This window comes from Gasterosteus aculeatus, chromosome 17, assembly GCF_964276395.1.
Source record: "Gasterosteus aculeatus chromosome 17, fGasAcu3.hap1.1, whole genome shotgun sequence".
Classification (NCBI taxonomy): Eukaryota; Metazoa; Chordata; class Actinopteri; order Perciformes; family Gasterosteidae; genus Gasterosteus; species Gasterosteus aculeatus.
Window position 1 is genome coordinate 1512012 of NC_135705.1, and position 26827 is coordinate 1538838.

The 26827-nt window shown below is 49.5% G+C and overlaps 1 protein-coding gene across 1 annotated transcript; it reads right to left on the minus strand.

Moving 5' to 3' along the window:
- Positions 1–39: 39 nt before the first annotated feature.
- LOC120835766 (sodium- and chloride-dependent taurine transporter) lies at positions 40–22081 on the minus strand. Its single transcript, XM_078092697.1, has 15 exons — positions 21608–22081; positions 14096–14325; positions 13884–14018; positions 11247–11335; positions 10882–11036; positions 10121–10253; positions 9208–9342; positions 8756–8859; positions 8508–8632; positions 6202–6314; positions 5798–5935; positions 4600–4702; positions 4384–4484; positions 4126–4296; positions 40–3994 (listed from the first exon to the last, which is right to left on the minus strand). The coding sequence occupies exons 2-15, from the start codon at positions 14322–14324 to the stop codon at positions 3836–3838; spliced, it is 1890 nt and encodes a 629-aa protein (XP_077948823.1). The 5' UTR covers position 14325; positions 21608–22081; the 3' UTR covers positions 40–3835.
- Between the last annotated feature and the right edge of the window lie 4746 nt (positions 22082–26827).

Below are 26827 nucleotides of genomic sequence, written 5' to 3' on the forward strand. Positions count from 1 at the left end.
GAGTGACATTCGCACACAAAAACAGACTCAAAGATGTAATTTTCAGAAGACACATTTTTTATTAAGAAATAAAAAAAGCTTTACACCGTTGTAAAACCTGTTCAAACACATATTTTTTTCATTTTTGTTTTCTTTACCGAGCTTACAGTTGGCCATAAAAATAAGAAACAAAACTTTTCAAATTCTTTTTTAAATGTTTTTCTTTTCTCCGGGAAGAATTAAAACCATTCTCAGGTACGTTCCTTAAAGCAGGAAGGGCCGGCGCGGTAAAGACGGTCGTCATGGGAAACGATGTTCATCAGGACTCCATTTCCCAGAGGACTTTGCGCTGAGACGCGATTATACGGCCAGAAGCTGGAAATGTAAATATGTTTACATGATGACAGCGGAATATCTGAGTGAGGGCGACATGTCCTTCAGAAGCTCTTTGCCTTCCAGCTGATGGAGCCCCCCAATACCCCCCAATACCCCCCCCCCCCCCCCCCCCCCACACACACACACTGCATTCAAGGTTAGAAAGACAAAAGCCCCCATTGCAATGATTCAACCTGTTCTCCCGGGCTGCAGGGGGCCGCTACCCGTCGCCCCCCTCGGGGTGCTGGGGGGTCTTTGGGGGCGCTGCCTGTGTCTTTAGGGAGGGAGGCGGGGCTTAGTGGCAGTGTTACCGTGTTTCTTTACCCTCACAAACTGTCTGTCACGAGCAAATCAAAAAAATAAGTTTCACTGAGATTCAGTCAGATGACGTTTTGCGCGTCGAGCCGCCGCGGCCTCGCGTGGACGGTCCGGTCCGGTTCGGTCCGGTTCGGTTCGGTCCGGTTCGGTTTTTGAAGCCGATTTGAAATGATTTTTGGAGCCGAAAAGGTTCGTATATTTTCTTGATCAAAAACTCCCGAATTCTGTGGTTTTGTTTTTCAAAGATTGTTTCCACGTTCTCGTAAAAACAGCGAGAGAAATAAAATGATTCTACAAAGTATTGCACGTAACAAATCTGAGCTTTTTTTTGTAGTTTTTTGATTTGTAGTTGTACTTGTACTCCGGTCACAGAGGTTCAGATACACTATATTTGGAATACAAAAAGGCAGATGTGACAGACACACAATCAAAAATGAAAACAAAACAAGAAAACAGAATTCAACAGAACAAGATCAGTACAAATAAAAAAGGAAAGTCATTCTTTGTTTTCACCCTAAAAAATAGATTCTCAGAAACTTTAACAATCACCCGCGGGCGACTTTAACATTTCAACATTCGGCGGTAAAAACTTTGTGCATCGCTAATGCCTCCATTCTTTTGCAAATTGTTTTCCTCTGAGAAAGAAATCGTGTCAAAGGAAGTCGACTCTGAAGGGAGTGTAACTGGTACATACTGGGAGGCAGAATAAAGCAATCAATGAGTTATTATTCTGGTCCGTGTCCCCCCCAGAAGAAGGATCTGAGCCGCAGGGGGCCGGCGGAGACACTTTAGCTCTTTGGGTCTCTCCTCCGTCCCCATCGTGGTCCCCGTTTGATAAAACGTCCACTTGTTTCATCGGGACTCTAATCGATGCCCCGTGTGGACAATCGGTTTTGTAGCATCTCTGATGTTGTCCCCGTCCCCCCCGTCCCCCCCGGGGCACAGATCCTTCAGGGGAATCGAGGGACCGGCTCTGTACAAAAGTGGAACATTAACACAAACGGCTGTGCGGGTTCTGAACTGGGAGCTCAGCTCATGTAGGAAAAGCTACTGTATGAAAATAGATGCTGCGGATCTCAGATCCCTTCTGATGATATGAACTTTATTCTAAACACAGCGAGACGCAAAGAAGACACACAAGAGGAGGCCCTGGTTCCGCGACGCGCGCCGGATGACTGACGGGAATGAATATTTAACCGCGTTTTGATCTATTTTAATACGTCTGCGTTTGTGCTTCTCGGGAGTTGAGCGCTCGCGTGGTTTTTCTTTCGGTAAAAAGACGGCAGTGCTTCTCTTTTGGCCTCGTTGTTTCACACAAAGTCCAAATAATAAGGTGCGAAACATCCCACTGTGACTCCCTGTGGATTGTTCTGCCTGCCGGCAGTGGAGGTGTGACGTTTGACCTACGTGGATGCGCGTATGTTCACGTGGACGCTGGCGTCGATGTGTCCCGTGAGACGTTGTTTCGCTTTCTCTTCGTGTCTTTGGTTCTTAATCGGATTCTGGACTTAACGCCACATTTTGAGTCTTGGATTCGTTCGGATTCTTATTTACCCGCAGTCAGTGTCCCACTGACGTCCCCTGACGTCCCCTGACGTCCCCTCCTCACGTGAACTCAAGCAACATGGCGGCTGATGGGAGGTGGGGGGGGGGATTCGCTCTGGACTCGGCGAAATGTTTTTTCGAAACGGAAGATATTTACAGAGGAGGCGACGCTGTGACAGATGTTGACTCGGAAGGCGGAGCTTGACGCATGTTTGACCCCGCCCCCACCAGAGAGCAGTCGCAGTCGAGTTTTTGGCGGGAAAATGAACAGATTATCATTATTAATGTATGATTTGTATAATAGCTTAGTATTTTCACAAGTGCTCCTTCTACGTAAAAACTACAGCAATTATCATCAATAGTGAATAACAATAATATTATAGTTTTAATAAAAATAAAAATAAATCTAAACATCGACAGAGGAAAACTAATAATAATGTAACTCCCTCTGTGGATCCAATCCAAAGCGGTAAGCCAACGAGCTGTGAGCACAAAGGTAGAGATATACACACTGATACTACTACTGTACACAACGCCACACACTACACACACAAGGGTTCAAGCCCACAGCGCAAATCCTCTCAGATACCCGTCTCTCTCCCCCCACAGGGGGGGGGGGGGGTGAGCTAAGGTGCATTTAAAAGAAGCTGAAACAGGGTCGCCTGCTATGACGGCTGGTTATGACACGTTGAACTCTTTTAGACGGCAGCTTTAGTGGATTAGGAATGAGGGACATTTGGATCGGTAGGTTTGGTCCCATTTCTCACGGGAAATCTTGGAATATCAGCGAAAATGTGTCTGCTGAGGGTTGGACGATGTAATCGGCATCATTGGACCCTCAGAAAAGCATCTTTGTTAAATGCAGGACGTCATATCACTGCTCCGTCCGCACAGCCTGGTCTCCAAAACCGCTTCGTAAAAACGTGTGTACGAAAATCGTGAACATACAAATTCGTAGTGATACAGACGAAATAAATAGGGACTGCAACGGATGACGTGGCCCTGTTCACAGTGAACGGGGACCTGCGCCTCGTAAACACACTTCCTGAAGTCTAACCGTGTGAAATAAACGTGTTAGGACGAGAAATCAGTGTTAACTTGTAAGAATAGAAAACTAACCCTGACCCCCTCAAAACATCCAACATGGCGGAGAGACGTTCTCTCAGGAATCCGACGTGGTCGGCCATGTTGTTCACTCAGGGGGCGTGGCTAACCACCGCCGGCTCCTATGTGTTGTTACCAATTTGTATGTTCAAGATTTTCGTATCCATGTTCACCAGCAGGTTCTGGAGGTCACGCTGGTCTGCACAGAACTTGTCGGAAATAAATCGAAACCTGCGACCAAAGTGGGATTTCTTCTTGGATTTTACAAACAATTAAAAGCGTTTAAAAAAGGGACCAGCGACTGTGAGTGATTGACAACTGGATTTGAAATGTGATCGTTGCTGTTTGGGATCCGACAGGATTTGAAACTGGGAACTGTGTGTTTTTTTTTCCTCTTTTGAACCCTCATCAGTCCACCAGACAGACAGACAGACAGACAGACAGGAAGCAGCTTCAGGAGCGCTGGGCGGAGTCGGAGAGGAGGGGGCTCTCATGGAGAGCCCCCGCCTCGGCCCTACATCATGGTTTCTACGATGGTGTGGGTGGGGGCCTTCATCAGGAGGCCCTTGTTCCCGTTGGGGTCCAGGGGGTAGGACAGCTCCTTGAGGCCGCGGTGGTTGGCGGGACGGGAGCTGGCCCCCCCGCGGATCGGGGCCGCCACCGCCTTGATCCTCTGCAGGGTGAGAGGAGGGGGGGGGGGGGGGGGGGGGGGGGGTAGTGAGGTCACGGCAGGTCAAAGGAGCAGAGGGAAACAAACGAGGGGGGGGGCAGAGATTAAAAAGAAGAAGGTCAGACTCCGCCCACCTCGATGAGCGGCCCGTCGGATCGGAGGATCTTGATGACGACCACCATGGGGATGCAGATCATGGAGGTCAGCGCCAGAGTCCAACCGATTCCGATGGCCCAGTCCGGATACTCGTAGACCTTGTTGTACGTCAGCGGCTTGTATTTGACCAGCGAGAAGACGAAGCAGCCCTGGGGAGGAAGACGGGAGGTCCGCGGTTCGTCTGTGTGCGTCTGTTAAATGTGCCGATGAAGGCGTCCTCGCTCGGCGTCTCTTACCATGCACAGTAGAGGAGTGATGACCGTCCAGCTCCATTTCATCCAAGCGTTCGGCCTGTAGCCGAGCATGTCCTCCAGCGCATCGTAGTAGTTGTCGACGCCTGAGGGACAGCGGAGCACCCCGCGGTTACTTTTACAGTCCAAATGTCCATCCGTTCAAAGGCTGGCGTTACGTCCCGGGGGGGGAGGGGGGAGGGGGGGACGGGGGGGACTCACCGTAAACCCAGGCAACCGCCACGCACTCAAAGAACGCCACCCACAGAAGGCACACGCCGCTAGCTGCATAGTAATCAAACAGCTGGAAAACATACATGCCACCCTGCAGGGGGGCAGAAGAACAAGGGGGGGGGGGGAGAACAAGGGGGGGCAGGTTCAATACAGGCAAATCATTAAAAGGCCTTTCAGATTCCAGAAGTTCAAGAGCTTGTGAATCGATACGAGTAATTCTTAAAAGATTGTTGTCCACACGTGAGAAAGGCCACCGTCACGTGTGTGCGTGTGCGTGTGTGTGTGCGTGTGTGTGTGTGTGTCCAGTGTGAAAGCTGTTGTAACAGTCATGGGAATCCTAAACTTAAACCAGGCCACCGCAGCCCAAAAAAGATGTTGTCATGGGAACAGCGGGGGGGGGGCGGTGAGACGGGAGGACGGTGCGTGAGAGCAGGTTGGAGAGGAAGCAGAGGATGGGGGGGGGGGGGTCACGTTGGAGGCAGAAGGGGGGGACGGGCGCTGTGGGATCAGAAGACAGAAGGACCCAATCAAACGTGGATCGGTGGATTTGGTCCTCTGCTTATGGACTCGATGTCTCGGTGTCTCTGTTTGTCCTGCAGACGCGTCTCGTGGACGCAGGGAGGAAGAAGTGGTGGAAAACAGATGAAAATCTTTCTGACGGGAGGACAGAGGGAGGAGAAAGACGAGAGACAGAAATAGAAGAGGACCGGGAGGGAGGACAGGTCTGGTGTATCTATTAATACAGGGGGGGGGGGAGGTTCTCATGACTTGACAGTATAAATAGCCCCCCGTCATCTCTCCAGGGACACACACTAATAGCTGGAAGAACAAAGCGATTTCTCATGAATACACATTCACCACCGTGTGCCGCGATAAACCACCGTACCACGAGGAGCAGCTGCAACGTTCCACTGGGATGCTACAAGGTCACGGGGTCACTAACTGCCCTCCACGCCAAAAAATATCTACTCTCTGGGAAAAACTGAATACAGACGGTCTACAGAACCTCTTTTTGAATCATTCATCCAGGATGACGAGCTTCCAAACTCTGTGTAACTCTGTAGTGTGACTAACTAGGCTTCACACACACACACACACACACACACACACACACACACGCGCGCTACGATTGGTTGGTCTGCGTCGGAGGGGCGGGTTCTTTTTTCGTTCGCAGTAGTGCCGTTACCTTGGTAACCATGGTGAGTCCAAGCAGGTAGCTGATGCTGCAGATGATGGCGATGAAGATCTCTCTGCGGTAACCCTTCCTTAGGAAGGACGGATACAGATCCACCAGTGATGTGATCTGCCCTTCCACCTCCACGAACTGGGGGACAAGAGACACAAGGACTGAACCCAAACACCGGGTGGACGCGATGCTCCACCACGGGACTCACTGCTCGTCCGTCTGAATGTAAATGAATGGTTATGAGAGGTGAGGATCACGTTCCTGCACCTTTTTTTTATCCTTTATTTATCACGTTTTCATCTTAAAGTCTCGGCCAGAGTTGCTCAAGGGAACCTCGGCTCAACTCCGCCCTGTCGCCACTTCCCGCCCCTTCCCGCCCCTTCCCGGTTTGCGCCTCTGCGTACCTGACTGTCGAGGCCGAGCAGCAGCAGCATGATGAAGAAGAGCACTGCCCAGACGGTAGGGAAGGGCATCATGGACACGGCCTTGGGGTAGGCGATGAACGCCAGGCCGGGGCCTGCAGAGGGAGGGGGGGGGGTGCAGAGGGGGAGAGGGGGGGGGGGGCAGGCGACATTAGTATCCCGATAAGCTGATCTGATCTGCCTCCCTGTGGGAAGAAAAGGCCCCGAACAATGGAGATGCAAAACCAGATGTGAATGCACGATCAAGCCTGAAAGCTACGGCGCTGAAAATGCTCCCTGTGTTTTTTTTTCGTGTGGCGCTAGTGCGCATCCCTACTTACCTGTCACGGTGTGTGCATTACTAGCTGCGTGCGCCGCGTCATACCGGCTGCCACGGCGCACAACAAGGAAAAGCCCGCACGCCGTCATGTAGGACGACGACGTGTGACGCGAGCGAGCCGCCGAGGCCCGGAGGTCATCTAACCTCCGTGTGCCTCACTCCCTCTTCCGGGTGTCTGAGGGAGTCGACTTCTAGAAGAAGGTCAGTCAGGTTTATGTCGGGATGCTCTAAATTAGTGTTTAAGTATCAACACTTTACGTCACTGGAGCCATTCTGCATCCCTGGCCGGGTGAAGCGCGGCGCGCTCTGCGAGGATGCACAATGGCCGTAGCAAAACAGCAGCAGACGCAAACTTGTGTGTCAACTAAAAAGCAATGGCTTTTAAGTTGTTTTTATTAAAGAGGTTTAATTTGACGTTGACGCTACTGCACATTGGGAACTGTAAAAACAGAAGGTAAGAAACAGGGAAGCAGCCGTAGCAGCAACACAGCAATGCAGCTGATTAGCAAGATACGGAAATATGTTCAGTTTTTGGGTGAGAAATATGACGAGGCATCCAACCAAACACCGCGTTGACTCCAAACAACAGTACGAGCGTCCGCTCTCTGAGAGGGGCAATGCTAGCAAGTACATCCGATCACCGGGTTCCACGTCAAACTTTTCACGGACTCCTTCGCCGCCGGCAGGCGGCCGCAGTTGCGACAGACCGCCTCTCTGTCTTCTGGCTCGTCTACTCTCGGGCGACCCACTCGCCAAACACCACGTTGCTATCGGATCATTCTGATCGGCGCGCTGGACGGATTGTTGTGAAACTACAGAATTGTCCAATATTGGTATCGACTGGGCCGGCATTTTACATTTTTCCTTTTCTTGGGGGGCAATGGATGAAGAGTCCGACGTAAGCGTTTGGCGCTAACAACATCGTTGTAATCGGGAAAGAAGGACAAGTTGGTGTCGGATCTGATGTCGTCTTAGTCTATCAGCTTGAGACAGAAACAACCGCCGTCGTTCTGTAGAGGACGTAAACACCAGCATTGATGAAATCTCTCAGTGATTATACGCCACAAGTAGGCAGGACCTCCGCTTCAAATAGACTAGTTGTGTCTCCTCACAAAGGAAAAGGGCGCATCATGTGTTTATTAATAGAATACACGTTGTAATATTACATGGGGAACAATATAAACATTCAGTTACAGCGTGTTTATATTTACTCTTTTCTTACTGTGGTAAAATGTTTAGTAGTTTGTGTTCATGGATCTTTGTGGTTCGTAAGGTGCAAAAAGGAGAAGTTGCACATTCTCTGCCAGCGCGTCACTGCGCGGCGGCGGCGGCGCCCCTAGTGGACACCACCAGAACCGCGTGTGTGCTAGAAAGTGGCTCGATTGGGTCTAATGTCGTACGTCGAGGACGTTAAAAGAATGATTTAATAATACAGATAGCTGAATAGCACATTATTATTGATTAGGCGTCGATGTGGAGCCGTTGCAGTTTGTATCGAGGTTGAAACAACTCGCATCCTTTCCAAGATCTGCTCCATCTGCATAAACACAGCCAAAGACCACTGTTATACGCTGGCACACGGCCACAGCGCCGCACATCCCGCCACCGCTACTTCTAACCGCGTGTTCAAGCTTTTAACGCCCCTAAATACCCTTCAAGAGCACCAATGACTTTTCCCAACCGCTCCACCTTTGCCGACTCATCCGACTTGCTTTCCCTCCAAAGATGCGCTGACAAACCGATCAGATGTTCATATTCGCTGACACTCTGCTTTCGTCAAGTAGTGTTTGATTGCGGAAACTTCCATATTCCGATGCCGTCATTTGTTGATTAATCGAGGAATCCATTTAAATACCAGGTTCAATTCGTTTGGGATTCGTTGCTGTTTTTCTTTGTCATAACTGTTGTTTCATTTGTTAACCAGGAAGCAGCGCCCACCATCACTGCCGCCTTTACAGGACCCTCGTACCTGACTCTGCCACATCAGCAATGTCCACCCCTTGCTCTTGTGCCATGAAGCCCAGGACGGAAAATATTGCGAAGCCAGACACAAAACTGGTACCACTGTTGAGGGCTCCCAGCAGCAAACAGTCCCTATGTCACACATATGTCATGAGGAGGATTTGTTAATGAACACACAAGGATCCCTTCCCCCTCCCCGCACCCCTCTCTCCCCCCCCCCACCGCTAAGCCCCTCACTGGAAACTAAGGCCTCACCTGTAGCAGTTGTATTTGTACTTGTTGTAGCTCCCCAGGGAAGTCATGGCGCCCAAGCAGATGGCGTAGGAGAAGAAGATCTGGGTGCCGGCGTCGATCCACACCTGTGGAGGAGGAGGGGGGGTGGGGGGGACAGAAAGGCTGAGGCCTGCTGCTGAGGGGGGGGGGGTTCAAGGTGAGGGGGGGGTACCAGGTGAACTTTCTTTAAATGAAGCGCCAGCGAGTGAACTCAGGCCTGAAGGCGTGGCCGGCGCGGCGCTGTGATCCGGTAAAGTACCAGAAAGGGGCTCGAAGTCGAGACCACCTGAACCAAACCACCGAGAGCTTCAAAACGTTTGTCTTGAGACTCAAGCTGATCGACCTCGATCAATCTATCGGGGGGGGGGGACAGAAAAGGTGGAGGATTTGTGGAGGAGATGCGCGGTTTGCTCGGGCAGCGCGGGGGCACCTACCTCTGGGTCCTTCAGGCGGTCCAGGTCCGGGTACAGGTAGAACCTGATGCCCGCAGAAGCGCCGGGCAGCGTGACGCCGCGGATCAGCAGCACGATGAGCATGACGAAGGGGAAGGTGGCTGTGATGTAGACCACCTGCGGGGTCACAGGGAGGTCAGGTCACACGTGGCGGCCGGTTAATGGACCATTTGCTTCTCGGGGGTTTTATCAGCCGATGACCCTGCGCTCACTGCGGGGACGGCCTGTGGTCGCTCGCGGCGTCGTGACCACAGGCCGTCCCGTAAACCGATGGCGGCGTATCGGTACCCGTCACCCGGGAGGCGGGACCGCAGGCGCTGGCTTTGTTACAGGAGCCACGACTTGGTGCAACCAGAGAGCATAAATCCTGCCAGACCAATCAATAAATAGTGTTGAAACCAGCCGCCTGGGACGGATTGAGCTTGTTGTTGTTGTTGTAGCAGCAATTTACTGTACAAATCAAAGATTCTCTGTCGAGAGGAGACACACGCAAACAGATGTGGGTAATGACCCAACAGGAAATAAGGGAATCATCAAGAAACAGATTTGTTTACTGGTAAACATGCGTACATTTGGGAGAGTTTAACCCTTGAATTCTGTTGCAAAGTCTGAAAGTCCAGGGATCCCTTTATTGGAGGAGATCTGTGAGGAACTACAACAGCAAAGTGACACCAGATGTTTTCCTCCTGAGAACTATTAATACCTAAACTCAGTGAATTACTTATTATTATTAGTGTTTCATCAAACAGGGACGAAGGGGAGCTGGAGCCTCGACGGCCTCGGCTCCAAAACATTTCCCCCGAGCTCGTCTGGAACACAGCGCTCATTGTTCTCTCAGAGAAACGGTGGTGAAGTCACATGACCACCAGAGAATACCAGAGAAGCGTTGAGTCACCTTGCCGGTGGTCTTCACTCCCTTCCAGATGCAGAAGAAGCAGACGACCCAGACGAGCAGCAAACACAGAGCCAGGTCCCACTTCACGGGGCCGATGTCCTCGATGCCGCTGGTGATGCCCAGCACGTTGTGTCTGCGGAGCGAGAAGGAGAGCTCAGATCGATTCCCGCCGACCAACCAGATCAAAGCCAAACAAAGGGGCCCCCGAATCGGCCCCCGGATCGGCCCCGGCCCACGGGAATCGGTTACTGTTCAGTTAGCTGAGCATCTAACAAAGAGGAACACGTCTGCTTAGCGAGGTCTCCATGGCTACACCCTGCCTCCCCGGTCCGTCCCAGTCGGGAGGGTTTTAAGGGAAATGTAATTCATCACTTTGTCACTTGTCTGTTACTTGTTCGTTAGTGCACTTTATGCTTAATATTTTTCTTTTTTACTTTTTAATATTTAAATTTGTTTAACTTTATTCCCTTGTTTTATACTAACCCATAGCCTTATTCTACTAACCCATTGCATTAGCATTTCATTCCACTTTATTTTATTACTTGTGCACTGTTGTCTTGTCTGTCTACTGTCGCGCACTAACCGCCAAGACAAATTCCTTGTATGTTTGACATATTTTGGTTAATAAATGTTTCCTGATTTCTGATTCCTGGTAATGTGACAAAGTGTTTTCAACCCTCTGAGGCGCCGATACCGACGACAGCTTCTTCCAAACGCAAACACAACATTCACAGGCGGCTTGGTTCTCTGCGGTGACTCACTCCCAGAACTCGGTGACGGGGGAGGTGAAGTTGGAGAGGCCGGAGGCGTTGGCGGCCAGCCACAGGGATTTGTTCTTGCGGTAGGTGTCCTCGATGCAGCGCTCGGTGTTCCAGGGCTGGTTGCACTTGGCCCACGGGAGCTCCGGCTGGAAGCACTGAGGGGGGGGCCCCAAAACGAAAGAGGTCAGGCCGGAAGGCAACTCGCCTTTGGGTCAACGGGACAGCTAGCAAAAGAACAACGAGGAACCCACTCTGGCCCACATGGTAGATGATCAACTATTTACTCCCCCCCCCGTACGCTCCGTGTGGCCGTAACACAGTGCAGCTGGTCGGGTACCAGAAGTCACACTGAACAGTCAACGTACCTGGAACAGGTAGTAGAGGCCCCAAGCCAGGATGACGATGTAGTAGATATTCAGCAGGGACACAATCACGATGGAGGCGTAACCAATACCTGGAGCGGGCAGAGAGGGTCCGAGAGGTCAGAGGGGCCCTACAACGTTTTATACCTCCAGACATTTGAGAGACATTTTCATCTGTAACGTGGGACGTTTTGGGAGGTTTGACCAGCGATTTCTGATTTCCGGTTCTGCTCTCAAAAGCAGGACGGGCAGGACAGTGACCACGAGGAGGAACAACATCTAAAAATGGATGTGGTGAGATTTGACTGGCTGGAAAGCAGTTGTTTGTAAGGTGTCCTGGGGAACCCTCATCGGGTGGCCTTTGTTCGTTCAGGTCGCACACAGCCGCGTCGGATAAGTCGACAACCTCGGCTTGATCTCGTGGAAAAGTGTCCGATGACGAGAACGTGATGAGCAAAGAAGATTAAAAGACCGAAACGTTCGTACTATCTCGTGCTTTGGTTCTGCTCAAGGTCCACATCGACGTGCTCCTGTTTTTTTAACCTTCTAACCGGCGTTATCCTGCTCGTAGATGTTCATCAAGGCTGTCTGTGTGTGTGTGTCTGTGTGTGTGTTTGCGTGTGTCTGTGTGTGTTTGTGTGTTTGTGTGCTACACAGGGATAGAAAGATAAGGAGCAGGTGTAGGAGGGGATTTGGGTGCAGATTTGGACGTGGATTAGGTTTTAGGTTAAGTAATCACTGTTGTCACTGAGGGTCCTCATAAGTCGAGTCGTCCAGGTTGTGTGTTTGTGTGTTTGTGCGTTTGTGTGCTGACAGAGGCCACTCATCCAAATGAAAGTCCTTCAACACCATCGGCCATCTGTGAGTGTGTGTGCGCCTTTTGGGAACTATCTTTATGAATTTTAGTGTTTGAACGTGTGAACTATTCCACCATCACGTCCTGTCCTCCTAATCACTCTGCTAACACAGACACACACACACACACAGAAACACACACACAGGAACACACACACAGACACACACACACACAGACTCAGATCACATGGGACGGTGCTGACTAAGCAAACAGATGCAACCTCCTCCATGATGTCACTCCTGGGGGTGACCGACCTCCGGAGCTCAGCTTCTCTTCTATTTGGGCCGAACATCTCTGGTCTGGAAGCCTTTGGACCGATGTGCGATCACGACAAACTAATGAAAATAGCTCAAAAAAATAAAACGGCTGAAGAGGGAAAGACGTGTCCTCAGCTGGTGAGGATCTCTGATCCGGGTCCTCTTCAGTTTGGGCCTCTTCACGGCAGCGACTGGAGAGCAGTTTCCCCTGGAAGTCGTTGAGGAGTAAACGGAGCTCTCAGGGCAGCAGCTCGGATCGGACCGGGACGAGCAGAAGAACCTCCGGTCGGTTCCTTCAAGGAGCCGAAACACGAGAACAAGCGACCTGACGGGACGTGGCGGCAGCTCAGGTGTCTGGAACCACAGCGGACCCATCGCGCCTCGTAAGCCCGACGGAACGTCCCCCCCCCCCCCCCCCTCCTCCCCTCCTCCGTCTGCCCTCCCTTCATTCCCGCTCCACCTTCCTCCCTCCGCCTTCTCTCGCTCCGCCTCTGATCCTCTCCAGCTCTCCGTCTCGTCTTCATCCGTCCATCTCGGGCCTCTTCTGGCTCATCTGCTTCTTTTCTCTCGCCCCGACGCTCTCTGACGTGCCGCGCCGTTGCCGTGGCAACGCGTGATTTGGGACACGGCGCACCGTGTGTGCGTGTGTGTGCGTGTGTGTGCGTGTGTGTGTGTGCGTGTGTGTGTGTGCGTGTGTGTGCGTGCGTGTGTGTGTGTGTGTGTGCGTGTGTGTGTGTGTGTGGCAGCGGGGGGATAATGTGTCAGAAAGGAAGAAAGTGAATGTGAAATCGAGAACGGCGACATGAGTAAATAATAAACGTAGATAACGAAACGATCATGACGATAAAATAACGAAACTTAATGGAGACGTTTATATATTATTGTTGAAGATGAGTAAACAGTGTGTTTAAAAAAGCAAAGCGAGGATCACAGGCGGCGGTGAAAGCGTTAACATTAGTCAGCTGGGGGGAACAGGAGGAGAGGGGGAAGTGAGAAGGACTGACGAGGGGGGTAGAGAAGGAGGGAAGGAAAGGAAGGAAATAGGAAACACAAAAACAACCAAAAGATGATTCACTCCCATCGGCAGAGGGGAGGCGGGGGGGGGAGACGCTGAAACGCATCTCAGACCTCTCCGGTGCGCTTTCTCACAGCAGAGAAGGTTTTTCCACCGGAGGAGCTGAATAGAGGCCTCAGTGTAACGGCTGGTTGCCTGGTAACGGTCGCCGGGTAAAGTCTCGGCGTTGTGATTGGAGGAGAGTCTGGTGTGACTCAGCTTTATGCTTCTCGGGTGAAACACGCAAGCCCAGTAGTCAGACCAGAGGCCTGCAATGCGTGTGTGATGATGGGCAGAGTGGGACCAGAACCCTCGGCAGGTGGACCGATGAAAGGCAACGAAACCCTGTGGTCACACGGTTTGGTCATCTGAGGCTCAAAATGACTCGTTTTACCGCCGTAGATGTTGCAAATGCAATCCTAAACTTCAAAAACATCCGCGAGAAAGGTGTTGGGTGCTCGCGGCGGACGTACCAGTAAAGATGGGGCAGAGCTTCTCCCAGCAGGTGATGCCCCCCTCGGAGGTGAACTGACCCAGGGACACCTCCAGGAAGAAGACCGGCAGGCCTCCGCCAAACAGGAAAATGAAGTAGGGGATGAGAAATGCACCTGTGTGGGGCGGAGACACAGTCAGTACACGGGTGAACGGCCAGGTGGGCCACCGCGGGGCTCCTCGGGCGCCTCACCTCCACCGTTCTTGTAGCAGAGGTACGGGAAACGCCAGACGTTCCCTAAACCAACGAAGCCGCCCGCCACGGACAGAACAAAGTCCAACTTGCTGGCCCACTTCTCCCGCTGCGGATGTTTGCCCTCGGCCTCGTCCTCGGGCCGGGTGCCGGGGCTTTTACCGGGGGACGGCTTCAGGGTGTCCTTGTGGAAATCCTTCAGGCACTGAAGTTTCTCTTTTTGAGCCATTCTGTAGAAACGGGAGAAAAAGACAAAAGCCCGGTGAGCGTCGGGTGGAGATGAACTAGGTGATGTATCCGTACGGCCTATGAGCCCCGACATGTTACTCTGCACACATAGTTACAATAGAACCAGGTCAGTTGTCATCGGAGTCAAACGTGTGATGTTTCTGTCCCAAATACCTCCAGTCCACAAGAGGAAGTGTAAAGCCGACTTTTACGATTCCCAACAACATTACAAGAGCTTGTTTTCCCCCCCAATTAATTCGTGCTAACGGTCATTAATAGTCTTTGAGCTCCCCCGGAACATGCCGGGCTGTATGTGGAAGCCATCACGATGGTGCCATGTAACCACAAAGCCACACGCTTGCCTACATGGAGAGATAAGTGTCACTACCTTATAGAGCCTGAGCGATTATCTGTAACTGACTCACTAAAGTAAAATACTCCAAACTCTTTATGGCAAACAGCATACTCTGACGTCTGCCAGTCTGCCTGAGGTACATATATATATTATATATCGAATTTAACTTCTGCTAAACAGTTTAATACCTTTTGAAAGGTTAAACTGTGAGAATTGTGTCTCGCCTGCGTGACCTTTGTCGTCACTTTGATGCTGAACACAAGTGGAAATAAAGCACCCGATCGGTTCTTGGTGGAAAATTGTTGTCAGAAGAAAGACGACGATTTGTGTCAAATTAAAGCGCAGCGTATCAGTTTAACGTAACAATTTAAAATGACAACGTTACCAACAGCACAATAACAGCACAACAACATCACTCGAGCTCAAGGTCGCACACGCGGAGGCCTCCGGCTTCACACGAACAAGCCACCCACGTCTCAAATGGTTCGGCCGTGTAGTTAAATTGAATTGATTTCCATGTCCTTATGAGCTCAATGCGTTGGTCTGTGGCGATAAGCGGTGCATCGACTTACTGCACAATATATGAAAATGAGTGTGATAATTTTTGGTGGTGTGATATTCGTTTTATATGTAAACGAACGTCACCAACGTCTTAGTGGATCGCGTTGTCCTCGCGTCCTCTTTCATGGCCGAAAGGACTTAAAACAGTGGCAACGAAAAGAGGCGACACAACTAAGATTTCATTTTTCAAACTGCGATTCTAATGTCTAAATATTCTGACGAATAAAAGGTTCTTTGTAATACAAGCGCGTAGTTGTATTACTGTGCTGTTATGTTGTCATTACGTTGTCAGTGGCATGAAATGGTCTGAAAATTGCAATAATATTGTTTATGGCAAATAATGTTGCACGACACTAATTTGGTGACAGCGTGGACGTACGAGCTGAGACGCACCAGTAGGGGGACGTGTGGACAGACAGACGTACTCAGTCGGCAGATGTCTGTCATTGTGGAAACGCTGCTGGAGCACGCTGGTGGACGTTTGTCCCTCCCGTCTCGCTCCCGCGACTTTCTGCACGGTGTCGACGCGGGATCGAGGACCGCACGACATTTCAGATGAAACGCGACGCTCTCTGTATGTTACATGTTTACTAAAATAAATATCTACACGTGTTCTCCACACGGTTTAAAGACCGTTGTACAAATCTCTCTGCCAGCGAACAACTGTACGGTTTATGAGCGTCGATCGCATGCGGAAGTTTTCCTGAAACTAGTTAATGAATTGAGACAGTAACAGACATTTGCCTTCACGCCAGCTCCTGTAGTTAATTAATAACGCTGAGGAAACTGAAAGGCCTCGCTGTGTGTGTGTGTGTGTGTGTGTGTGTGTGTGTGTGTGTGTGTGTGTGTGTGTGTGTGTGTGTGTGTGTGTGTGTGTGTGTGTGTGTGTGTAAATATGTATTTCCTGCTGGAGACACAATAGACTCCATTATGTTGGTGGAAAACTACAGCCTAGAGTTTAATGGCCAGAAGTGACCTAAAGTGACCTTTCTCTCCCACTAAAGAGCCAGAGTGACATTTTTATGGAAACACTTCAATGAATTGATTGTGATTTAAGTATATTTTCAAAGAACCATAAATAATAGGACTAACCGGGATCTGCTTGCTTACATATCACCACCATGTCTTTCACTTTACTGCCTTGTTTTGGTTCATTTTGGTAGAAGAACCCATTTATTTTAATGTCCTAATACAGACCAACAGGATGGACAACCCCAAAGAGTTGGATGTCATCAAAAAATACATTTAAACAAAGAAAAAACACCTCAATCACCGCAGACTCGACTTTAAAAAGGACCCACAACGGAGCCTTGTTGCACTCCACGGAAACTCTTTACCTCCATAAAACAAATACAGCAACATTAAACATTCTCAGGCTTGGTAGAATGAATCTTTGTGTGTTCATGCTTGTTTGTTGATGTTTGTTTTGCTACTTTGTGTTTCTGTATCACCTTTCAACTGTGTGACACTTATAAACTCTCACAGTGCTTTAAAATGTTAAAGTTGCTTTACATTTGCACTTTGTGTTATCGACTCTTTTGGATAATGAGCAAATAAAGTGGTTCAGAGTAGCAGTGCTCTACATCTTAACATTCATTTACTTACTTTCAACGTTTAATATGCGGTGATACGTTGCTAGAGAATAAGCATAACGATGACACGAGTGCAGCAATGAACATTTACAGTTATTTGTTGTCATCTCGGGCCACGTGACGGCATCAGAAGACCCAAAGCAGAAGATGTGACCGTTCTGCTCCGACGGTCGATCGGCAAGACGAGAAATGAGCAGGTTTGACATTTTCGATGAAAAGAGTTTGTTTGCGATCTAAATGGCGGCGAGTTCGATCTCAGCGGGGCGTCTCACGCGTCTCCTCCGGCGGCGCTTTAGGAGCGCGAGGGACCGGCCGGGGGAATCGCAGCGATTTGTGGGACGAAGCAGAAGCCAAGATCCTGCTGTAAAACATAGAGACTCATTGTGTGAGTGAGAGAGACTCATGTAGTGACTTCAGAACACCCACACACACACACACACACACACACACACACACACACACACACACACTTACATAACCGACCCGCCTATTCTAAGACCATGTACCTTTCCACTGGCTGACCACAATTTAATTCTGCCCCACTTTTCTTTCACTCCCAAACAAAACAAGACTTTACTTCTTCTTCTTCTCGGCGATGGGAAGATAATCGTCGGTGGCCACGATGATCGGCCTCAAATTAACGATGCTTCTTTGCTACAACTGAGAAAATAAGGTCACAACATTCGCCGCGTTTGTTTTATGTGTATGAAAGCAATTTTGTTGCTGTCAGTGCAAATTAGCAAACAGTCTTTTGTTTATAAGGAATATAGGAGAGTATTTATTTGATTGTTTGATTGGAGAAACAAACCGGGGAGGCCGGTGGGATTTTGCACCAAAATGTCTGTCAATAATAATCATATCGGCTCCACATCCAGCAGGAAAAGATGGCCGCTCGCGTTAGCTTAGAGCTGCGAAGCCGCCTATTTGTAGATTGAGAGGTTTAAAACTGGTTCGTCTTCTCATGGTTCCTCTTCTCCTTCGGTCCTCGTCCACCTCGTCCACCTCTGATGATCCGCTTCCTATTTGTCATTTCTTTATTTCCTGCTGCCATTGATTGTGAATCTCTTAGCTGATGCTCGTTTTATCTTCCTCGTAGACGCGCAGAGAGGACATGTAGAGAGGACGTGTAGAGAGGACGCGTAGAGAGGACGCGTAGAGAGGACGTGTAGAGCGGACGTGTAGAGAGGACGTGTAGAGAGGACGTGTAGAGAGGACGCGTAGAGAGGACGTGTAGAGAGGACGTGTAGAGAGGACAGTAGAGAGGACGTGTAGAGAGGACGCGTAGAGAGGACGCGTAGAGAGGACGCGTAGAGAGGACGCGTAGAGAGGACGCGTAGAGAGGACAGTAGAGAGGACGCGTAGAGAGGACGCGTAGAGAGGACGCGTAGAGAGGACGCGTAGAGAGGACGTGTAGAGAGGACAGTAGAGAGGACGTGTAGAGAGGACGCGTAGAGAGGACGCGTAGAGAGGACGTGTAGAGAGGACAGTAGAGAGGACGTGTAGAGAGGACGCGTAGAGAGGACGCGTAGAGAGGACGCGTAGAGAGGACGTGTAGAGAGGACGTGTAGAGAGGACGCGTAGAGAGGACGTGTAGAGAGGACGTGTAGAGAGGACAGTAGAGAGGACGTGTAGAGAGGACGCGTAGGGAGGACGCGTAGAGAGGACGCGTAGAGAGGACGCGTAGAGAGGACGCGTAGAGAGGACGTGTAGAGAGGACGTGTATGGAGGACGTGTAGAGAGGACGTGTAGAGAGGACGTGTATGGAGGACGTGTAGAGAGGACGTGTAGAGAGGACGTGTATGGAGGACGTGTAGAGAGGACGTGTAGAGCGGACGTGTAGGGAGGACGTGTAGAGAGGACGTGTAAAGACGGGTTAATAAAAAGAGAGGGACAAAATAACCTGCGGATGAAGACACACGTGTGCGTCAGATGCAGGTAAAGCTAAATTTAGCCGGATTTGAAACGGTCCAGGACGAGGGACGGAAATGTCAAGTGTAGGACGCCATCGAAGCACGCGGGAGGTGGACGAGTAAAAGTTGAGGAACAGCAGACGCGAAGCTTCCAGTCGTGTCTTCAGTCAGCCGTCGCCGTGGTTTCTCTTCTTGAACGTCTTCTTCTAGTTTGTATCGTGACTGTGATACCAGAGAGCGCGTCGACATGCGCGCCGCCATCCTGGAACCGCCGGATGACCTCGGCCTCCGGTCGTAATCTCCCCAAAAGACGCTTCTCCCTGTCAGAGATCTTCGGGGGAGGGGGGCGGGGGGCGGGGGGGGGCTGGCGGTTTAGCGCTAAGCCGGAACTTATCACCTATCAACTTTTTAGCGCGGAGCGCATGAACGCGCCGGCGCTTCTCTCTTTACCCCGGCATGCACGCCGCATCAGCTGGAACAGGAAGTGCGCGAGGGCCGTGTTACTGAGTCAGATCACGAGAGAACCCGCAGCCAGGAAGCCCTGAGGTTCCACGACGCCGAAAGAGGAACTGCTCCTTTTAGCAGCAGATGACACGCCATCGATACAGAGGGAGAAAACGCCACTTTAGCGTCGAACGCGTTTGAGGTTTGCAGAGTTTCGCTCGGTCGCCTGCACCTCCGAGCCGATCGACCGACGGTGGCTTCTGCTCGTTCAGACGATCCGCTTCGGGCGTGGTCGTCCGTCGCGTCGGCCCGCCACAAGGGGGCGCCGGTCCCACCTTCAGCTTCCATCAGACTAGCTTGATGCACGCGGCGTCGCTGCCTTTAATGACCTCCAGTCTAAAGCTCCGTGGAAGCTCGAGTGAAAGAACTCCTTCAAAACGACGACAACAGTTCTATAAAATCCTCTGAGAGAAGAGGGAAAAACACGCTTCTGTACTTTATTTTTATCTTCTTGTAAGTAATCAACATGGACGGTTTAATTGGGATATTTCTCAGTTACGTTTTCTCCGTAGAGTTGAGATAAAAGTTTTGGATCCGTCCAACGATGGAAGGTTAACGCCTCAAAAGACTTCTGAACATGAGTTGAAAAACTTCTATCACAAACCGGCTGCGAAGGAACGGATCACATGGGGGTTCAAATGAGGCAGCGATGTGGTTTGTTCTCACACAGAGGAGAGATCTTAACGCCCGGAGGGGGGAGGGGCGGGAGGAGTCGGGGGAGGGGGGGGGAGGTGTTCAAACCGGTTCAGGCCTTTCGGTTACATGCAGGCCTGTTTCTTTGTTTCAGCCACATGGTGACGTCCCGACTTCAGACGCGTTATCGAGGAGCGATGCTGGAAACCGTTTCATGCAGATTAAAAGCTCGAGACATTTTCCAAATTCTCTGTGGCCAAAAGTACCAAGAATAAATGTAGGATGTTGATGTTAAAGGAGAAAAGAATTTAAATGAGTCTGTTTATTCTGCGTGTTGAAATCGCGACGTCTCACACGGAGTGCAAAACAACAACAGTTTAACAAACTATTTTATTAAGCAAAAGTCTACAACATATATATGAATAAAGTGAGAACCGCGCCTGGCAACAGTAGCTGACATCAGTATATAATTCAAAGTGGAGTTAAAAAGACGCCGTTCTCAAATGAATCACACTACATATTGTGATTATTTGAATCAGTGGGGAATTACAGTAACTGTATCGTTGCATTGGTTTTTTTCATAATCCAAATACAATCTTCCCATCTGAAAGCTACTTCGGGAGAATTATTGTAGCGCCACCATCAGGTTTACCGGACCCCAGAGTGAAATGTGTATTTTTAGCCTCACCGGAAGAATTAAACTCTCTCCCTTTGTTTCTACACAGAGCTTTATTATAACGGACACATGAGCAATAACAACAATGTAAGTGCAATAAAGCAGACAGGTCTAAAGCACTGTGGCTCCCTAACAAGGGACCCAACAACAAGGGAGGGGGGAGGGAGAGAGGGAGGGGGGGGGGAGGGAGAGGGAGGGGCGTGGGATGGAATAAACCCACTGGTCGTGCATGTATTCGCGCACTGTACATTCACACTGAACACAAGCCTCAAACTTCAAACGGCTCTTTAAATGCTGTCACCTCTAGAGACAGAGGGACAGAGAGACAGACAGAGACAGAGTGAGACAGATAGAGGGAGACAGGTAGAGAGAGAGAGAGAGAGAGAGAGAGAGAGGCTCGTGGTGCGCCTCACTTCCTCTCATCTTCTTCTTCTTCTCTTTTTTTCTGGCGGTCCAATAACGAAATTAAATTTAGAGGAAGTCAACGCGACGAGGAAACGATGAAACAAACAGCGAAAACTATTTATTTCAGTCGGAATGAGATTCAAATCCGCACTGATGTGGAGAAAGAGACAAAAGAAATCCGCTCAATGACGAGAAGTCCAAAAAAAAGCACAGCTCGACATCGCGACCAGAAGAAGAGAAGCAGCTCGAGCGCATCGCACGCAGGAAGAAGAAGAAGAAGAATAAGAAGAAGAAGAAGAAGAAGAAGCCCCCGCGCACGTGAGAAGAGACTCGGGTCTCATTTAAAGCGGTTTAAATCCAACACATCCGCCAGAGCCGGTCTCACAAAGCACATCGCAGCTTCCCCATCCGCGTCCAACGCGCGGACAAACGGGAAGGACCGTTTCCACCCACACGTGCACGCGCTCGTCCTCCAAAAAGGACTTTGAACGGAAGAACACGTCTCATTCAAACACACCGCGGAGGCCAATAAACGCGTGAAAATCATCACCGTGATCCAGTCGCATTACAGGGAGCCCGAGAAAAGCGCCGTCATCCCTCGGAGGCGCGCGCGCGGAGGATGCGTTTATTCACGTTTCCTTCACTTACCTGGTCCGTTATTGTAACGTTGTCCTCCCAATGTCCTCTGAGCGCGCTCCCGTCCACCTTCCGTCCTGTCCGCGTTCCTCTCGTGTCCGCGAGAAGCGACTGAAGGGCTGCACGCGTCGGTAGCTTCTATTTTAGCCTGTTTGCGAAGCTCCCTTGCTGACCTTTGTCTCTCAGCACGGGGGGGACAAGAGACATCCGCGGCAGTGGAAAAACACCGGCCTGCCTCCTCGCGCGCAACAGGAGAGGCGCGTGACGCGGCGCGGGGCCCCGCCCCCTCTCCTGTCAAGTGCGTCGCTGCGCGAGCGAGAAAGTGCATTTGGGGACTGATGTGAAGGTGCACCTTTTTTACCCCCCCCCCCCCCCTTTCTGAACCTCCTTCTTCTCCCCCCATCACCCCGCCACGCAGTAGCCCTGGGGGCGTGGAGGGGGGGGGGGGGGGGGGGTCATGCTTCTATATCACCGGCTTCCTTACAGGCTCCGCAGTAGATACGGAAATGTTTTGGGTTTTTCTTGCAAAGTTGGAGGGGGAGGTTGTGGCGCCCAGCCCCCTCCCCCCCCCCTCCCCCCTCCCGAGATAAAGGAATCGCGTGGGAGACGCAGCACGACATGAATCCTCTACAATGGATGGCTGCAGTATCTCCACGGACGCCTCCCTGCCAACCGGCCCTGCGAAACGCGAACTCGATTACAAGCTGCAACTCGGTGCAATTCATTTGAATCCCAGCAGCGGTGCACGACTGGTTATTGTTGTTGTGCTGTATTGGTGTTCCTGTTATTCTGTCCACCCCTTTGTGCATTTCTACCGGGGCTCAATGAGGCGTCCTGCACTCCGCATGCTGCAGGTGGTCGTTCTCGCTCCGTGGTGATAATAAAGTGCTTGGTGCTTATTGCTGACTGAGGCATTTCTGTAGTGTGAAACTAACTTAAGTTAAAAGTTTGTCATCTTTGCTCCAACTATCACAATAAAAACAGACTATTATTCCCGTTTCTAGAGATCCACAGGGTGTTTACTGGAGTACAACATGCCCCCCCAAAAACACCCAATCAGAGTCTCTAACACCTTTCATTATTCTACAGTTCGACAGCACACTGAAGAGAGCTTTTTGAAAACATAGCTGGTGAAAACAGGCAACACATTAACATATTATTAATTCATGGGCATTGCTTTTCTTTTTTCCAGCAGTGAGCCTGAGAGGCTCCTCGGCTCCTGATTGGCTCATTTTTCTTGGTGGAATCTCACAAATCTGTCTCCTGTTTTACCGTCAAGATGATCGGTCGGAGCAAATATAACAAAAAGTTGTTATGTACTGTAATAACAAATTCATGCTAATTTCATCACATCGCCTCAAACTGCTTTGTGAACCTTCAGTACATTTTCATAACATATATTTCATGGATCTCCACCCGTAATTTCAATTTATGTTACATAGTTATCATCATCATAGTTAAATTTCTGGTTTGAATGCAGGTTAATGGAGCGCCGGATTCTTTCCACAACAAAGCATCTTGAAAATATCAATCGTTCAACTGATATTTGGATGATAACAATATTGATCCTCAGATGATGAACTCTAATATTTTGGTGACTTTTGCTCTGGCATCACAGCTAAGATCGATTTATATTTGTACATGATGAACTTTAAATTCTAATGTGCATATTGCCGTATGAATGTAGTGAGAAGAAAGAATGTGCAATAATGTGACAAGTTCTTATCTTATTTACCTGAAGCAAACTATCGGGCGGCTGATATTCAGACAGTTGGCTTTCACATTGTTTTCCCTCAAGCCGTCCTAAAAAAAGGTCGCTTTTCCTGATAAGTCAGCTCTGCGTTTGTTGCATCAGAGGGAAGCCGGCAGAAGGAAGAACGTTATGACAACAGACTTTGTGCTGAGAGTATTCGTCTGGGCGCCGGATGCTCGTCTTTCACAGAACCAGGATTACGAGAACACGCAGAGGCCCAGGGGCTCCTTCTGTGTTCGATGGTCTCATGTTAGAAGAAGGTACCTAAGCTGTCCTCTCTTGGGGCCGTTTTGAGAAGCTTTGTCGTGGGGGGGGGGGGGGGGGGGGGTGTTCTCACCATTAACCTCTGTCTCACAAACTTCTTATCTGGCTGGTGAATGTCACACTTCTCCACTGCTGATACTAAAATCCTCTAGTATATTAGAGTTACTGTATTGTTGCTATTTTTATCACTGTGCAATGTCCCTGTTTAGAAATAGTTTCTAGTTTAGTTCGCTCATGTTGAAATTAGTCTTTTGTGCAAGATCTATTTTGGTGGATGCATGTTGGTGGATGCATGTTGGTGGATGCATGTTGGTGGATGTATTTTGGTGGATGCATGTTGGTGGATGCATGTTGGTGGGTGCATGTTGGTGGATGCATGTTGGTGGGTGCATGTTGGTGGGTGCATGTTGGTGGATGTATTTTGGTGGATGCATGTTGGTGGGTGCATGTTGGTGGATGCATGTTGGTGGATGCATGTTGGTGGGTGCATGTTGGTGGATGCATGTTGGTGGGTGCATGTTGGTGGGTGCATGTTGGTGGATGTATTTTGGTGGATGCATGTTGGTGGGTGCATGTTGGTGGATGCATGTTGGTGGGTGCATGTTGGTGGATGCATGTTGGTGGATGCATGTTGGTGGATGCATTTTGGTGGATGTATGTTGGTGGGTGCATGTTGGTGGATGTATTTTGGTGGATGCATGTTGGTGGGTGCATGTTGGTGGATGCATGTTGGTGGGTGCATGTTGGTGGATGCATGTTGGTGGATGCATGTTGGTGGATGTATGTTGGTGGATGTATGTTGGTGGATGCATGTTGGTGGATGCATGTTGGTGGATGCATTTTGGTCGATGCATTTTGGTGGATGCATTTTGGTGGATGCATGTTGGTGGATGCATGTTGGTGGATGCATGTTGGTGGGTGCATGTTGGTGGATGCATGTTGGTGGATGCATGTTGGTGGATGCATGTTGGTGGATGTATGTTGGTGGATGCATGTTGGTGGATGCATGTTGGTGGATGTATTTTGGTCGATGCATTTTGGTGGATGTATTTTGGTGGATGCATGTTGGTGGATGCATGTTGGTGGATGCATGTTGGTGGATGCATGTTGGTGGATGCATGTTGGTGGATGCATGTTGGTGGATGCATGTTGGTGGATGTATTTTGGTGGATGCATGTTGGTGGATGCATGTTGGTGGATGCATGTTGGTGGATGCATGTTGGTGGATGCATGTTGGTGGATGCATGTTGGTGGATGCATTTCTGCTACTCCCAGTAGTTGATGCTCGAGTCACTTCAAACTCTCGGTGCTGAATTATTAAAACACGCTCGCTGTCGCCACCAGTAATCACACGTGTGATTTAATATAAATTCATCCCTCAAGCGCTATGTAGGCCACAGTGTCTATTTGCCTCTTTGTGTTGTTTTAACGACACATGCACATCTCCTGTGAAAAAATACTGTAAAAAGCCTGTGTCGTCGTTGCATAAAAAGCATTGTGTTAAAAAGGTTTCTCTAAATACATTTTTTAAAATGCTGTTATAGAATCCATCATACGGAGTATTTCAAACGTGAAGAAGACACCACGTTGACCCGTAGACGACGTGTGCTGGTGGGCCCAGGCGATGCTCCGGGCTTTGGGATAGTTTCTCTGCCTGTCGGATTTGTTTAGGATCTCCATAAACACACAAACACACAAACAAATCCTAGCTCCACTAAAATAAATGACACATACATGCACACACAGTTTGCATCATTCAAATGAGTCAATATGAGCACGGGAACCTGCTCCGAGGATCCAAACATCCTGCTTACTTTCCTTTCAAATCAAGTGGTCCGGAAAAAAACAGAGTAGCCCTCAAGCCTTCAGAGTGCTTTGCTGTCATAGTTCAATTGATTGGACTCATGCAGCATCATATCAATGAAACCTTTCATCTGGAGCATGGTGCGTAAAAGGGGTCCATGGCAACGCGCTCCGGTCTCCAAAGAGCCACGATGAAGATGGAAGTGACGTGGACGAAACGCGGCCAAACAGCTCGAAGCTAGTGAGCAAGCTAGGGTAACGAGCTGGCTAACAAGCTAGCGTAGCTAAGGATAACCCTGTGTTGCAGTACGTCTTCGGAGTTTCTTTCACAAATCTTCGCTACGACCTCCTTCCTCATTCAATTCTAACCCTCGTCAATTAAACTTGCCATAAACCCTTTTATTGGCATTCAGCAGCAGCGGAAAACCTGTAAGTGAGTTTCAACACTTTACAGCAGATCATAATCCTTCTGCATTAGTCATTTAGATACAACAAGGGTTGATCAGACTTTAAGACTCTCTCCAACAGTCCACAACGTTACTGTCGTGCAACACATACTGTGTAAGAATAGTTAATTGTGTTCAAACCTCCTTGTTGAGAGTTCTCCTAAAAGAACTTCAGTCCCAAAGTGAATCACACACAAACGTATTCCATTGAGTCTCCATGTGGTTAAACCGCACAGCCTGCCGTACTCCACTTCAGCTGCGCGTTGACCAAAAATCTTCCCGTGTTTGTAACTTGGCGTAATTCTGCCATTTTTTCCACTTGACGTCAATACATTCAGCTCAGGGATTGAGCTGAGACCTCGCGTAAACCCACTTCCTGCTACACAAGCAATGACCCCAAATGACCCCAAAGGCACTTTACGGATGTGGAACTTTATCAGCAAAAAGCTTCATGTTACTCTGCCTTCTTTTAATTATTTCATTTGTTTTATACAGTTGATGTACTTTCTATTTAAGAACTTTTACAATGAAAAATTCTTGTTCGTTTGTTCGTTCGTTGTGAAAGAAACACTAACCTGGTAAAGAAGCGACATGAGAGAAGATATTTTGTAGCTCTTCTAACACTTGAGGGTGAAATGCTGTCACAGGTTTTGGCTGTTAGCATTCAAGCTAAGCAGCATTTGCTGATTCTATCGCACCCGACACAACAATAAATCAGAAGGCAGCCGTCTGGCTGTCAATCCCTGCTTGTTGAGCCACATTACAGGTCTGTCAGATGAAAAACAAAAAAAGCAAATCAAGGTGCAGCGGAGATCTTTTCTCTGATGCAGTTTATTCAGGCGCCTTCTGGATCCAGAGGAAATGCTTAAAAACCCCTGGATGGAGGCGTCAACATCCAAGTGGATCACAATCACCTTTTTAATGCGTATGTTTACCAATGAATGAGAGGTTTAATAGATTCTACTG

Bases quoted from the DNA above. Each gene is read 5' to 3' on its own strand.
- LOC120835766 (XM_078092697.1), bottom strand. From the start codon at position 14,324: ATGGCTCAAAAAGAGAAACTTCAGTGCCTGAAGGATTTCCACAAGGAC. The intron at 11,336-13,883 runs GTACGTCCGCCG...TGCCCGCTCCAG, and splicing joins GCTCTGCCCCATCTTTACTG to GTATTGGTTACGCCTCCATC. The intron at 10,254-10,881 runs GTGAGTCACCGC...CTCGCTCCGCAG, and splicing joins CCCGTCACCGAGTTCTGGGA to ACACAACGTGCTGGGCATCA.